The sequence below is a fragment of the Maniola jurtina genome, chromosome 1 (assembly GCF_905333055.1).
Source record: "Maniola jurtina chromosome 1, ilManJurt1.1, whole genome shotgun sequence".
Taxonomy (NCBI): domain Eukaryota; kingdom Metazoa; phylum Arthropoda; class Insecta; order Lepidoptera; family Nymphalidae; genus Maniola; species Maniola jurtina.
Genome location: NC_060029.1, coordinates 2,564,150 through 2,580,265, shown reverse-complemented (window position 1 = coordinate 2,580,265; position 16,116 = coordinate 2,564,150). Strand labels below are relative to the sequence as shown.

General features: G+C 37.9%; 2 protein-coding genes across 5 annotated transcripts in view; one reads left to right on the top strand and one right to left on the bottom strand.

The window, feature by feature from the left end:
- Positions 1-77: 77 nt before the first annotated feature.
- LOC123866307 (translationally-controlled tumor protein homolog) lies at positions 78-2,683 on the top strand. Its single transcript, XM_045907775.1, has 3 exons — positions 78-238; positions 441-699; positions 2,148-2,683. The coding sequence occupies exons 1-3, from the start codon at positions 211-213 to the stop codon at positions 2,377-2,379; spliced, it is 519 nt and encodes a 172-aa protein (XP_045763731.1). The 5' UTR covers positions 78-210; the 3' UTR covers positions 2,380-2,683.
- A 4,398-nt stretch (positions 2,684-7,081) lies between these two features.
- Positions 7,082-16,116, bottom strand: part of LOC123866035 (insulin-like growth factor-binding protein complex acid labile subunit) — a 376,912-nt gene continuing 367,877 nt past the window's right edge. For 3 of the 4 annotated variants that reach the window (XM_045907369.1, XM_045907350.1, XM_045907359.1), the window contains one exon: positions 8,461-10,133. In XM_045907369.1, the coding sequence (XP_045763325.1) occupies positions 8,604-10,133 (1,530 nt within the window). In that variant the 3' untranslated portion in view covers positions 8,461-8,603. Of the gene's footprint in view, positions 10,134-16,116 lie in introns of all 4 variants that reach the window. The other variant, XM_045907378.1, reaches the window with a different exon arrangement.

Genomic DNA, 16,116 nt, shown 5'->3' with positions numbered 1-16,116 from the left:
GGCAATTTGGTCGTCTATTGAGGCTTAATAAATCAAATCTTGAAGCCACCGGAGCCACGGCTTTTATAATCTGTGAATAAAGTGTTGGCAGCACTGGCTTCTTTTCTTTCTCTTTTCTTTCTAATTTTAAAGCCCTTTCCGGTTTAGTTCCTGGGGCTAGAAGCCGTAGTTTCGGTTTTTATTATTTTTAATCGCCCGTAATCCTTCAAAATGAGAATCTATAAGGATATTATTACCGGTAATTGCGTTTAATATATTAATTGGAGTGATTTCGAGTTATTATTTCGTTTGTTCATTGTGAATCATTAATGTGAATTTGACATTTAGTGATGGGAGTGTTTCATGTATTTTTTTGTTCGAGTTTTTGCCACATCGACATCGCAACCACCACCCATGGTGTCATAAGGGATGGTAATGATTATGGGCGTGTTAATTTTCAGGTGACGAGATGTTCTCGGACACATACAAAATCAAACTGGTCGACGAAGTGATTTACGAAGTCACCGGTAAATTGGAAACAAGAACACAGGGCGATATCAGAATCGAGGGTTTCAACCCCTCGGCCGAGGACGCTGACGAAGGCACAGACTCTGCGTGCGAGAGCGGCGTAGACATTGTCTTAAATCACCGACTTGTGGAGACCTATGCCTTCGGAGACAAGAAATCTTACACTCTATACCTTAAAGATTACATGAAAAAGTGAGTACTGCCGATTTCTGATATAAATTTTAAGTGAGGATCACTATCGTGGCAACTTTCACTGTATTTTTGTAGCGAATGACTAATTCGTGATTCAAATTGAAATTGGCTGAATCATGGAGGTATGACAGACAACTACCTACTTACATTGTTGCACCAATAAATGTCAGTGTCTTCCATTACAAGATACTCAAAACATTGTTTTGTGTTAGGTAGTTTCATTACAATAAAGTTTGCCTCATCCAGCTGTTTTATATTGACTTTTACTTATTGATCCACAAGAAATTTCATAGCTGTTCAAAATTTTCTGATCAGTTTAGTTGGCCTCTAGCAATGTCATTGTTAATCCTTATTTATACCTATTGCAATAATGTGCCAGCTGATGATGCTTCGTTTTATTAAAACTGCCAATAAATAAGTGTAGGCAAATAAATCCAAAAAAGACTTGGATATTTCTAAACTTGGAGTGTCATTCACATTCTAATAAGTATACATATTTGACATTCTGTTAAATGTGTATTTTGCAACTCTCGTTTCTAAAATCCTTTGCTTTATATAGGCTTCTTCCTTAGCTTGAATTGATTGGTCTTTCTGTGCAAGAAGTTCTACAGTATGCTGAGTCATCACTTTCTATTTCCTGCAATTAGGTCAAGTGAAAGGCTTTCAAAGCTTGTTTATTTTAAACACATTATTTGTAATAAATAATAATGTAGTGAAAATATCATACAATATAAACCATATGTGATTAAGATTTAATTGCAAAAACTTGTATGTTAGTATTCTATGGTTATTTTAATTATCATAGAATATTAAGGCCCATTTATAGCATTTGATATTAGTAATGTTATTATATCTTTAGAATAAGAATGCATCATCTAAATACCTGAGGTTGATAAACAATATCAGCTTCAGGAGCACTTTGATGCAAGATTAAATAACTTTAATGAAAAAACATTCATTTTCATAATGTTTGTTCATGAAATGGAGCTAACAAACACCTTCTTTATAATATAATTAGCCCTAAACTTAATAAAAAATTTTGCCAACTTATAAAGGGCTTCCAAGACAGTCTAGTAGCAGCTTGATGGCTATTGATGGTAGATTATTGCCTAGCATATTGGAACATTTTGAATTCACATTGATAGAGGATTGAAGCAGAATTTATAAATTGTACCATAGTATGACCCGTCTTCTGGCGGTGTATGTGGATATAAATTCAATTTTCAAACAAATTTCTATTATGAAAAAACTACAAGGCCTCCTGAAATGGTTGCAATCTAAAACTAGAATTCACTTTGATTCTCTGTCAATGTTAATCAACCTCAATATGATCAATGGCTAAACAAAGTGGGGTTTTTAATTTGATACTTTTCTGAACACAACTTTTTATTTGATATTCATATTATAGAGAACTGAGACTCAATCAAATTCCTTTCTTCTAATTTCAGATTAGTAGCAAAATTGGAAGAGAAATCTCCCGACCAAGTAGAAGTATTCAAGACCAACATGAACAAAGTAATGAAAGACATTCTCAGTAGGTTTAAGGAACTCCAATTCTTCACTGGCGAATCTATGGATTGCGATGGCATGGTCGCCTTGATGGAGTACAGAGATATTGACGGTGTCTCCACTCCCATCATGATGTTCTACAAGCATGGTCTTGAAGAGGAGAAGTTCTAAGGCTCATCAGAAGAATATATTAACTTATAGTCTAAATTGTACTTTATTACCATCACAATAAAGTTGTTTTGATGATCATAAGTACAGTTCAAACTCTCTCTGAGCATAAGCTTTTGAGTACAGCTTAAGTGATATTCATATTCCCACACCAGCCTAACATAACACCATTTGTTTTCTTAATTTATTTACTGTAATCATGTCCGCTCAGCTCAGTAAACTGGCTTCGGCTACTCCCCGTTAAAGGCTGAACTTTTGTAAAGTAAATGTTGCATATTATTATTAAATAATTTAATGAACAACTGAATTTGGTGTTATCGTTTTTAGTGTCCTAAAGAACAATGAGGCAGATGGTCCTCCTTGCGGCCACGTCTGAAACTAGTTCACAATACACTACATGATGAACTAATAGTAGGCAAAACAAAGTAAAATATAGAGACTTGTTCTCCTTAGATAGTCTCTCATCTGTGCAGCCCTGAATGGTCTATCAGAATATACATTTCTTTTTAAAGTGGGTTTTTAACCCCGACCCAAAAAGGGGTGTTATAAATTTGACGTGTGTATCTGTCTGTGGCATCCTCGCTCTTAAACTAATGAATCGATTTTAATTTCGTTTTTTTTTTGTTTGAACGGTGGCTTGATCGAGTGTTCTTAGCTATAAAAAGACTTCCAAAAAGGAGGTGGCCCCTTTTTGGAAGTCTTAAAAATTCATACTGGTGAGGTTTGCTTGGAAATGAGAGAGGGATAATATGTGAATTGTGATAATCAATTTTGCAATTTCAATATTATTTTGCGATGGCATCTAGGGCCAGTAATAATAAGCTGAAAGTTAGTATCATACAAAGTTGGAACTTGCATTAAAGTTTCTGGCCAAGTACCATCGACGTACAATAGGTGGCGCGCAAGGCCCAGTGCCCCTGAAAACCCGATCCACTGAATGAAGCTAGTATAGCGCATAAGTATGTTACAATATATCGCATACAAATGAAACGGCTTAGGGCCCTGTGGCTCGGTTTCCACCTAAGCGGAGCGGAGACCTATGATTCGAGCAAGTGAGTGGGAGAGCTATAAAGAACCATAGACAAAAGCATTCCACTGCACTGCAGTTAAAAAATAGAGTAGGTATTTTTGATTTCTTTAGTGGGCAGTGGCGGCCGACGCTAGTTGAATAACAGCGCCCTAGGCTATATCTATATTGTGAAATATTCGGTAGGTAGCACAAAATCTCACGATGTAAATGTCAACCTTTGGGGATCAACGACTCTACTGGCACTACAAAAAGACATCATACAAGAAATGACGAAGAAGACCTCTCTTCGAGCCATTCTGGTGTTTTCTATCTGTGGTAGTTTGGCTTACGGCCAAAATTAATGCTCAATCTATCTTTATGTTATTCGTTATTACATTGCTAAGTAACTTATCTACAGATTACAGATAGATTGATTTTAATTTTGGCCGTTAGTAAGCGAGTAGTTAGTACTACCGATAGAATTTTACCTATTACCTACCCATTTAAGTCGCTTTTGCGGCTATCCTTTCAGTCTGTGGAGTAGGTAACTAAAAACTGGTCAAGTGCGAGTTGGACTCGTCACTCGCACGCGAAGGGTTCGTGCCATCGTATATTTTTTTTGAAAAAAAAAAATGTAACTACGATTGTATTGGAATTTTTATTATTTGTTATAGTATTAATACCGACAATACACACTGAACATATTCAACCCTCTGCCTGCCCTTCTACTTGCGGTACGACGTCGCATCGCAAGAACGACGTCGCACCTATGTGATTCCTATGCAAATTCCCATGATGTACGTTGTCTTATGGTTGTCGTAGAATTTTACGAAGCGACGACGTCGCATTGCAAGTAGGTATTGTGAAAGGGCCCTATTGTGCTATTACGGATCATGAGATACAGCCCACTGACAGACAGACGGAGGGACAGCGGAGGCTTAGAATTAGGATCCCGTTGCTTGGCACCCTTCAGGGTACAGAACCCTTAAAATCATATTTTCTTTCAGCTTAGCTTAATCTTGGGTATTATGATTGTAATGTGGCTAAGTATGTACCTAAGTATAGGTGCTACAGTGGAAATAAAAAGCAATATTTTGAGGTATGTTATATTTATCGAGTTTGTATGTAGGTAATTACTACAATAAAGTACAGAAATGACTGATGATCTATTACAATGTCGTGAGTATCCTAATCACAATTTCTCATATGTATTTTATTATTTTTGTATACTTTTTAGGCATTCCCTAGGCACTAACACATGCCCATAATTTGCAATTTAGTCTTTTAATTTCTCCATATGTAGGTATTTATATACAAAAAAAATATAACAAAATAAGGAGGCAACAACAAAATAAAAGGTAAAAAGAGAAATGGGAGAAACTTTCCATTTTGTTTCGTTGAAAACCATTGATTTAAAAATCTAGTAAGGTAATGATTGCCATTATTAAAAATATCGACACCAGCATGGCAAGAAATCCAAAAATTATTTATTTGTCGCGAGCATTATACATTATAATAAATTAAACTAAAAAAAATACATACGTTTAAGGTATGTAACAAATCACAATTAATAAGAAGTTAGTATGTACCTACGAGTAGGTAACTATGACGTAAGCTACCCTTACATTTTTTTAACACTAGGTACATTATTGCAAGGCATTTGATATTTCTGGTGTCGATATTTTAAAATCGATTCGTTGACTATATTGTATCATTTTATCGATTTTCATTTAAAACAAACGATTGACTCATTGTCATCATTAGTCATGAGTTGTCTGAGTCATGACTCATGAGTTATGATAATAGCTTAAATTAATGGGCAATGGTAAGTTAATCTTAGTGACTTTATAGTTAATAGCGATTATAAATATTTGAAACGTGACAAAACTTTAAAGCTTTTAATTAGTGCAGTAGTGAAGTAACTTTGTAAGGTACTGCATTAATTAAAAGTTAACAACGGACAGTTATAAAAAACCTAAGTGGAAATTAATTGGGTAGTTGGCAAATACTGCTTTTATCGTACTTAGATTGTAAACTCGGAGTCGTACCCAAAGATAATAATACCATTAATTAATAATATTGAGGCTGGTAACATTTTTCAAATTATATTAGGATCTGCCAACATGCAAGTTTAAAATCTCTTTATTTGTGACTGTAATGTTTTTTTTTTACTCTAAAGGGCTCTAGAGTCCAGAGCCAGTAAAAAAAAATCTTCCAAAATATTTTTTTATGAAACTTTAGCAAAGTTACCCAACCATAACCCAATTTTTTTCAATAATCATACTATTTTGTAGAGCCGCGGCGTTCAATAAAACTTCTAAGTTAAACAAAAAGGAAGTTACAGATAGAGCCATGGCGAGTTAGCTAATTAAAGAGGCATGGAAACTTCGATAAAATCAATCGCAATTAAACCAATAACAAACCGTACCACAAAGTACGAGCTCTCATCGTTTTCGAAAACGAAATTCGATGACGAGTTCTTATAATAATATCGAATGACTACGCTCGGCATGTAGAGAAAACTTTGTGAAAATCAAATCGGTAGGTATATGTCGGTAGTAAAGAATTATAGAGTTTAACAGGGCTCTCTCCGTCACTCGTTTCTGCTCGGTTCATACAATCGTAGTTCCAATTTCATTTGAATATTAAGCAACCAAAGTCCATGAAATTTTGCAGACATATTCTAGAAACTAATATCTGTGTCTGTGGTGTTTTAGATTTTTTTTTAAATATGTAGTTTTAAAATTACAGGGGATCAAAGATTTGTATGAAATCTTTTAAGACCGCGTAACTTTGAAACCGAATATTTTAACAGAAATATCTATTATTTAGTTTCTAGAATATGTCTGCAAAATTTCATGGACTTTGGTTGCTTAATATTCAAATGGAATTGGAACTACGATTGTATGAAACGACTGACGGAGAGAGCCCTCTTAAAACAATACTCTTAAGGCCGAGATTGTTTTGTCGCTCTTTATGTATTGAAATAAAAAATCACACACTGTTTTGCAAAAAGAAGAGATGATTAAGTTAGTTGAGCATATATGGTGATCAAGTGAAGATACCTATATTGGAAAATAGTGCTTCGTAGGTACCTACATAATACAAATTGTGTAGGTTCATAATATTAAAATATGTAACAATATTTAGGCACTTGTCCGACCACCGACGATTAGTGAGTTAACAAGTAGCTAAAAAATAGAAACGAGTTGGCGAGCAACGACAAGGGAGTGCGTAGTTGGGATAGTTTTGTGGCTGGGCTTAGCGAGTGTGGGAGTACGACGAGCAGTCACTCGCGCCGGGTGCTCAAGACATAATATTTACTTATTTACATTTAATTTCTGCGCAAATTGCTCGAGTACTTTGATTGGCAAGAGAGCGTCGCTGAACGAGTTTTTTTTGGATAGCTTGTCGCTGCGAGAAACTAAAAGAGAGAGAGTATCTACTCGCCGATAGTACAGTCAGCGATCAATTTAATATATTTACCTCTTTTATTACTGACACGGAATAACGCATCGATTGTATATTTCCTGAGCGAAAAAATAAATAATATAATCGACAGCTATCGCTCACTCGTCGGCGGTAGGACCGCTGCCTTAGTGACAGAATAATGAAAAGTAGGATACCAGTCCCATAGCAAACAATAGTAAAAATATTGGGAGATTAGAAATAATCTGATGATAATTTTTAGAAGAGCAAAATCGTATTAAATTTTATAAATATCTCAATATAATATTATTATAAATATATTTACATTCTTTAATCACTAATATTTCTTCTTATATTGGTGTCTTATTTAATGCACACTTAATTTAGTCTCCTATAAATAAAGACATTAAAAAGACTTATGGAATGGTTTTTGTACAAAATCAAAATACAAATTCCACCACAGCGGTAGAAGAAATCGCGAATCACAAGGTATAATATAAAATTATGTAGAATCGTACCTAATATTATATTGGGGAGTGATCTGATCTCACAGCCTCCCTCGTTAAACTTAACTCGACTAGCCTGTACATTGTACGAATTGTGGTCGCTTCGCATCATCATAATATATGGACTATGAACTGGCAACCTCAATTTATCAAAATCAAAATGGCTATCTCAATTTTAACAAAACAGAACAAAGCATAAAACTCATTTCATTCAGTTAAGTAGTGATTATTATTGTACCTAATATACGGTTACTAGTATAGGTGAAGCCTCGCTAGTGCACGTGTTTCTTCTTTTTGTTCCAGACAAACTGTATTGAACTTTGACACTGCAAATAGCATAAAGTAAAATCGAAAAAAACTGAGATAAGACATGTTGCCAGTTCGTAGTCGACATGCTCTTTCGTTGTTAATGATGTTATATTATGACAAATTGTTACAAGTAATTAACTGGTTAATAGTTACGATCACCGGAAACATGAATAAATAGATTTTGTTTTATAAAAGCGACACGATGATACGAATCAACCTTACATAATATGAAAGTCACACTTTCAAACACTCCCCTCATCTCATTGAAAAATAGATCCATAACTACTTAATATTATAATTTACAAATAAGGTACTCTCTTAAACCGAATACGATATAGGATAGTCCTCACTGGTCGAACGTACACCGGACCCGAAACACTAATGTACTAGAGCACTACGTCCATCGCGAAAGTCTGTCCGTAGGAAAAAATAATGGAATGAAGATTTATTGCTAGAATTACAAGATCACAAACGTTTGAAGGAGTTCGTAAGTGGCCAGCGCGCACTCAACAGTTGAACGTGTTGGCGTGGCTGCACGAGCGCGGGAACTCCGCGTAGCCGCCCTCGGGGATGATGGAGTACTCGGGCTCGCTGTAGTCCGGCGTCTCGCGCTCGTACTGCCGCTCGCGCTCGCGCTCGCGGTCGCGCGGGAAGCCGATCACCGTCTCCGAGTTGCGCAGGTAGTCGTTCTCCTGCTTGCGCGAGTAGCGCGAGTCGAGGTTGCGCTGGAAGTTCTCCGGGTGGCACACGACGCCGTTGCGGTTGTTCTTCTTGTCGGGCAGGGAGCGCAGCGAGCCGTTGTTGAGGTGGTGCGCGGGCGCGCCGTTGTTGAGCACGGGCGGCGCGCGCTCGCCGCCGATGTACGTGAAGCCGTTGGCGGGCATGGTGCCGCCGCCCCCCGAGCGCGGCGGCCGGCGCGCGGAGCCCGGGCCGCCCGACATGAAGAACACGCTCGGGGAGGCGTACAGCTCTAGCTACAGCTCCGTCACCGGGATGGGGCGCAGGCCGGGCGCGTGCGGCGTGGGGTACTGCGCGGGGTGGATGCCGCGCACTATGCAGTCCTCCTCCGTCGAAATCGGCTTGTGGTACTCTAGGTTCTTACGCCCCTTGTTCCATTTATAATCCTTTAGCTTCTCCTGCATGCTCTTTCGATATCTGTACACTATTAAAACTAAAGTCGCTATCGAAGCCACGCAGGCCACCACGATTATGCAGATGATGGTCTGCCTTCCCGTGTCGTGCAAGACGCAGCCCAGGTCGTCCGCATTCAACATTCTTAAATTCTTATCCTTCAGATGTTCGGGGCTGGCGCATTGCACCTGAGTGAAATTGCTCTTATCTCTAAGGAGTTGTTGTAGCCACAGTATGTGGCAGTCGCAGAAGATAGGATTGTCAGTCAAGTCCAGTAGTTTCAATTCTTTACCTATGAAGACTGTTTCGCTCAATGTTACGATAGCATTATCCCTTAACGTCAAGTGTCGTAGCTTTGGCAAACCCAGCAGGGAACAGTCTTCGATGATCGACAATTTTTTGTTATTGGTTAAAACCACAGTCTCGAGATTTATATTATCTTCGAAAGCACCCTTCTCGATTCTTTCTAATTGGGCCGCGCCCGATATATCTAGAAGTTTCAGATTTTTCAGACCCTTGAACGAATGGCTTTCCAAAACTATGAAATCATTTTGGCCTATATTCAATTCTTCTAGCCTAGTCAAGCCAGATAATTGTTGAGTGGGAACGACGCCTAATCGGTTTCCGTAGAGGTTAAGGCTTCTTAATCCCGGGAGACCTCTGAAGGCATTGTCACTTATGTTTGAGAGTCCAGCTCCATTCAAGTCTAACACTGCTAGTCTGTTGAGACCTGCGAAGGCATCGTCTGGCAGCGAGGAGAAAGCATTCAACCCGACATGCAGTTCTGCAAGACTTCCCAAGAGACTGAAGGATATCGTTGGGACTGAACTTAACTGGTTGTCATCCAAATAGAGAATCCTTAGGGCTGACAGTCCAGCGAATGCTCTCGGTTCTATTCTCTGGATCCTATTCTGTCCTAAATTTAATTCCTCTAATCTTGGCAGAGTGGAAAATACTCCATTGGTAAGTTCTTCTAGGAAATTACGTTTTAAATTAAGCACGGTTAAAGAGTTCAAGCCTTGGAATGTCGTGTTTGCGACTGATGATAGCTTGTTGTGGTTGAGGTGTAATTCTTGTAATTTCCGTTGATATGCAAAACTTTTTGTGGGTATGTTCACGAGATGATTCTGTGAGAGATCTAAGTGTTGTAGCTCCGCGTAGAACTGCATGGAGCTGTCGATGGTTTTGATCTTGTTATTCCTGATGATGAGGCGCTGTATGGAGGGGTTGAGGGCGATGGGGAGGACGTCGAGACGGCTCTCCTCGCAGACCACGACGAGAGTGTCGTCGTTGCAGTTGCAGCCGGCTGGGCAGTTGGCGAGCGCTGACGCCCCGCCTCGCCAGGCGAGCAGTTCCAGGCATATCAGCAAAACCTGGAAATAAGAGAAAATCACTTTTAATGCCAAACAACAACAATAGGCAACCAAGAAGAGGTGGGCTTTAAACATGATAATTGTCAGAAAGAGATCAGATTCATTGTATTCTATCGGATGAATAGACTACTGAACAAACCGTTAAATCAAAACTTTCCTCTCGTCCTTACAAATAGATCCTACATCTTAAATTTTTAGATGCACTCAGACTTTAGACTTATCTAAAAATTTAAGATAGTTATATTGTGCTAGTGGCCTGTTCCTTTATTCGATTTATCTGTAATCTGTCGATAAGCTACTTAGCAACAACCATTTGTTTTTGTTAACAAAATATAACGACGTTGCTAAGTACCTTATTGACAAATTACAGAGAGATTGGATAAAGGAATTGGTAAATTGAGATTGAGTCGAAATTAAAATAAAGCTGTAGTATATTTTTATTTAGTCGTTTATTTCAAGAAGCAAAGGAGCAATATATTAGGAGTTTGATAGCCACTCCGTTATAAAATAAGACGAAATCAATGTAAGGCGAGCGAGGATCGTCGAAGAGAGGGCAAAAGAGTAAATGGAATGATATTGGAATGGGAATTTTGCGCAGTTTTAATTTATTAAAATGTGCTTCGGCGAGGCGCCCGGGGCAGCTTCTTTGGTTCAAAGACTAGCACTTTTATTACGTTTCCCGTTTCCAACAATTAGCAAGGAGATCTGAGCTGAGATTCAGCTCGAGTTTCGCGGAGGGTTTTAATTCTATTACGACGGGATCTCTCGCAGATGCAGCATCAACAGTCTCTTTAGTCTTTCGTTCTGGTAAAACAACATTAAAACATATAAAATTATTTTGTTGAATGAATAGGTATTATATTCTTTTTGTTTGGATATAGATTATTTGTACCAGAAATTTGTAACAATAAAAATAAAAATAAAGAAAAAGTGGACAGGGAAGGGAATGTTTATTATTTATTCCGATAGAAGTTAGTTCTTGACTAAGATCTCACCTGGTGGTAAGTGATGGTGCAGTCTAAGATGGAAGCGGCCTTAATTGGAAGGGATATTGAAGGCCCGTACCTGATCAGCTTCTACGCGGCATCGTACCGGAACGTTAAATTGAATGGCGGCTCGGCTTTGCTGGTAGGGTGGTAATTAGCCATGGCCGGATTTGAACGTTATATGACCATTTTCTTCGCCTGCGGCACTTAGACTGCGGTTATGATATGATAACCGACAGGTACGACGTACCTAAGTATTTTATCATTTCAAAATTAGCTTAGCGCAAATTGGCAAAAGTGAAAAGCTTTTTTTTTATGTGAAATAACTGGCATTATTCCACCTGTTCTTTATGATTATTGTTGATTTTTTGTTGAGTAATATTACATTAGAAGTAATTCGTTTCGAAAACAGGAAAATCGGAAGCAAATCAACGCTCGAAATATCTCTGTATTAACCCGTGTTACAATCTAGGAGCGGGCTTCGGCTATCGAATTGTGCCGCTCGTCCGGCATTCTGGCGGCTGCGCTGGTACAAATCATAATCAAAACTCGATATGCAGGTCATTCGCAAACAGTGCTGCTCGTTTTGCGCTGTCCCGGTGAAATTTCCGCTAAAATCCAATAAACGGCTGTGTTCGGCGCGTTGTGCACAGATTTTGTCTTGTTTTGTGAATGCTGCAATGTTTTTTTGGGCAAAACGATGTTTCTATCGCACAAGCTGAATGCGTTGTATGAATGATACATGGTTATTGTAGCCGGTATTGTTGTGATATATGCGCCTAATTGATTTTGTATCTATGGGCTAAATCCCGCCTATAAACAGAAAATATCGTTTCGTACATTTTGTTTACAATGCGAGCGCACGGGCCAACGTATTTGGGAGTAGGTCGCGAAAAAATGTAAAAAATATCGTAACCTTTATAAAGAATAGATTTTATCCTAATAGATTACTAGACTAGATAGACTTGATTTTTCGGATAAAGGGTTACCAATCGTATAAGTCCGTATCGGGAAGCAATCTATATTATCTCTGTGTCTGTACCAAATAGACGATGCCCGAATGCCCACCAATCTCATTCAGTGGATCTAGGTTTTTTACATCTTGTGGGAACTCTTTGATTTTCTGGGATAAAGTACAGTGCATGCTATCTCTGTATTCATTAAAATCAGGGCATTAAATGATGACAGGCGAACAGACAAACGGACACTTTCGAATTACCCTAAATATATTTTACACATGAGTTAAAAAAATAACGTTTCTTTTTTAAACTCAGAGAGAAAATCGTAAGAGCGTGCGTTTGTATGTACATTCCAATTAAAAGCCCAACATACATAAATTCCTCGTGTGAAAAATTCTCTTTTATATTCAAAATTACTCTTAATTTCACTTACGCGGACCCCTTTGGCTACACCACGGACTTGGAGTGCTTAGCTAGATATCGCATTTTATTAAATAAGTAGAGTGTAAACCTACCGTGCCTATTTTTCTCTACCTTTGATGACGTCACGCGAGTCATTTAATGATGATCACAAAGCACAATCTCAAGTTTCGACCGCCACGCGTCAACCAACAGATTTCGACAGGAGAGGATCGATTGTTAGGGTTCCGTACCCGAAGGATGCCAATGGGACACTATTATTAAGCCACTATAGGCACTACAGCTGTCCGTCCGTCTGTCTTTCAGGGGGCTATATCTCACGAACCGTAATAGTAAGAGAGTTGAAATTTAAGTTTTAATAGATTGTGTATTTCTGTTGCCGCTTTAACGACAAATAAAAATTTCAAAATTAGGTGCATTGACAAGTACATAATGTTATATCTTGTACCATGGTGTGGAATCCTTCATGTGCGAGTTCGTCTCTCACTTGACTGTTCTTTGTAATTGGATATAGTATTGATAGAGGATTGAAAATAAAATAGACGGTTAACACAAATTTCGGGCACGCCAGGACGGACGGGTGCCGTATCTAGTAGCTATTCTAAGTCCATGGCCTGCACGCTTGGGTAAGTTTTTTCATCCCGCGGTCGCAATTATGTGATTTGCATAGCTATCAGGATATCACACTAGGCGATATTTCACGCCACACCATAAACCCGACTTTTTACGCCTGTTTTGTGGCTTAGCCTATAAAACGTGATTGCTTCCGTTGATATATTTTTATCGGTGATTCTTTTCAACATAAACAAGAGTAATAAATAAACTGTACAATCCTTGTAGGCATTTTTAAAGTTTCGCAAGTAAACTAAAATCTTAATGCTTGGTCAATTTATTCATAATATTTTATTCAACAAGATGATTCTATGCTAGCGACTTCGTCCTTATGAATTTAGGGTTTTCGATAAAATTCCGTGGAAACTCTTTGATTTTCTGGGATAAAATGTGGCCTATATCACTCTCCAGGTCTTTAAATATAAGATAAATCATATAACATGAACTTGTCATGTTTTATTATCGTTTTTATTTATACCCATATGACTAGATGATGCCCGAGACTTTTCATGTAAATCGGTAAAACGGAGGGACCTTTAAGAATCCTGTGGGAACTCTTTGATTTTTCGGGATGAAAAGTAGCCTATGTCCTTCCTTAGGATGAAAGCTAACTCTATACCAAATTTCATCACATGGGCTTCGCCCGCGTGGATTTAGGTTCTTTAAAATCCCGTGGAAACTGGTCAATTTTCCGGGATAAAAAAGCCTGTGTCATTCCCGGAAGCAAGCTATTTCTATACCAAATTTCGTCAAAATCGGTTGAACGGATGAGTCGTGAAAAGCTAGCAGACAGACACACTTTCGCATTTATAATATTAGTATGGAAGTATGGATTTATCAAACATTGCCTTGTTGAGCAGTCAAGCAGATCTGTCCGGATCTTGTGGAGGCAGAACGCAGTGTCAGTTATTCAAATCAGCTCTAATTCTGTATTTGTGTTGATTATTGTCGAGAAGCGGTTGCACAGAGTACAGACGCCGGAATTACTAATTTCGGAAATTAGATGGAGATCCGAATTCCGAGATTATTATGGTTTTAATCCTATCGTTTGGTAATGTCGCTTTATATGAGTGGTACTAGCTGGTTTTCAGACGACTGCTAAAAAAAAGGAGTGTAATGTTTTCTAACTGTAATATATGCTACCAACTTTATACCACCAACTGATTTGGATGTATGCATGGGGTATCGCTAGAATTCCTATGTAATTGGTAATGACAATGGCTATAATTTTTTTGAAAAAAAAAAAAAAAATGGCTGTGTGGCGGGGTGGCATTTTCAAATGTGACTTTTTAGATCATTTTTTTATCAGGGCAGCGTGCTATTTTTTAAATTACGTCTTGATTCTTACATAAGTGCATTAAGCCAATATGTAGGACTTGGCTTTTGAGATTGATTGTATAGGAATACCTTCGATTGGAGAAGATAAGCCAATTGGCCAAAAGCATTAATTTAGATCGTTTTGCAAAATTCATGATTCGTTAAGAGTTAAGTCTACTATTGGTTTGAGTGGATGCTAAATAATTGAAATACACCTATTTAATATTCATTAAGCACTCGCATACATCTAATAGGTAACCACTTAACTAGTATAGATCTATCAACAGAAATCAGGTGAGGTATCCAAACCAATCATTATATTAATTAATTCGCGAGCTTCGGGCGACATGGCAGGCTGACAGCGCGGTAATTTATCAGATACTACTTAGCACACGTTAACAGTAACGTTTAGCTGTTAATGCCTCGATAAATGTATCTAAGTAGTTTAACCGACCTAATAGGTACCAAATATGATATTTTCCCAAGGTATAAGACTCAGACAGATAATTTTCAAAAAAAAAAAACTAGACTGCATATTGTTAAAACGAGATCGATTTAAACTAAATATATAAAAGAAAAAGGTGACTGACTGAGTGATCTACGAGTATCAACGCACAGCTCAAAATATTGGAGGGATTGAGCTGAAAGGCGTGCAGATAGCTATTATGGACGTAGACATCTGCTAAAAAAGGATTTTTGGAAATTCTACCCCTAAGGGGGTACACGCGGATCAAGTCCCGGGCATATAAATCTAGCTCGTTTTGAATGGAATTTTGAATGGATAAAGAAGGCTGAAAACCGGGTGCGATGGCATTAGAAAAGACCAAAGACTAAAAGTGAACATCCAACGTGTTGCGTATAAAGTAACAAGGCGAATACAAATAATTGTCCCACAACCATCGTGTTAAATTGGCGTCCACACACAAAATTATTCTATTTCGAGAACAAATCACATGGACAATTAACAGGGCTCTCTCCGTCACTCGTTTCATACAATCGTAGTTCCAATTTCATTTGAATATTAAGCAACCAAAGTCCATGAAATTTTGCAGACATATTCTAGAAACTAATATCTGTGTCTGTGGTGTTTTAGATTTTTCTAAAAATATGTAGTTTTAAAATTACAGGGGTTCAAACATTTGTACGAAAACTTTTAAGACCGCGTAACTTTGAAACCGAATATTTTAACAGAAATCTGGAAAACCACAGACATAGATATTAGTTTCTAGAATATGTCTGTAAAATTTCATGGACTTTGGTTGCTTAATATTCAAATGAAATTGGAACTACGATTGTATGAAACGAGTGACGGAGAGAGCCCTCTTAACAGTTTTGATTAAATGGTGCAGTGTTGCCGCATGGATGCGTTCACTCAGGTACCTAATCAGTTATAAAGCTGGTGAACGATTTCGGTATATCTTCACCGGCCAAAAAACAACGATTAAAATTACTACACATTTTATTATTCACTAGATGTCAGCGCGGATTTAGGTTTGTGTAAATCCCGTGGGAACTCTTTAATTTTCCCGGAAAAAATATAATAAGATAAATTATGTCAGGATGCCAACCTCTGCAGTTACGAAATTGTATACTAATCGGTTAAACAGATGGGCTCTTAACTTGGAACACAGTGGGATCTTCTTTGATTTTTCGGTATAAAAAGAAACAGTATGTCCGTCGTCCCCGGTA

What these genes read in the sequence shown, in the direction of transcription:
- LOC123866307 (XM_045907775.1), top strand. Translation starts at nt 211, where the DNA reads ATGAGAATCTATAAGGATATTATTACCG. An exon ending in CTATAAGGATATTATTACCG is followed by an intron (nt 239 to 440) that starts GTAATTGCGTTT and finishes GTTAATTTTCAG; the next exon opens with GTGACGAGATGTTCTCGGAC. An exon ending in CTTAAAGATTACATGAAAAA is followed by an intron (nt 700 to 2,147) that starts GTGAGTACTGCC and finishes TTCTAATTTCAG; the next exon opens with ATTAGTAGCAAAATTGGAAG.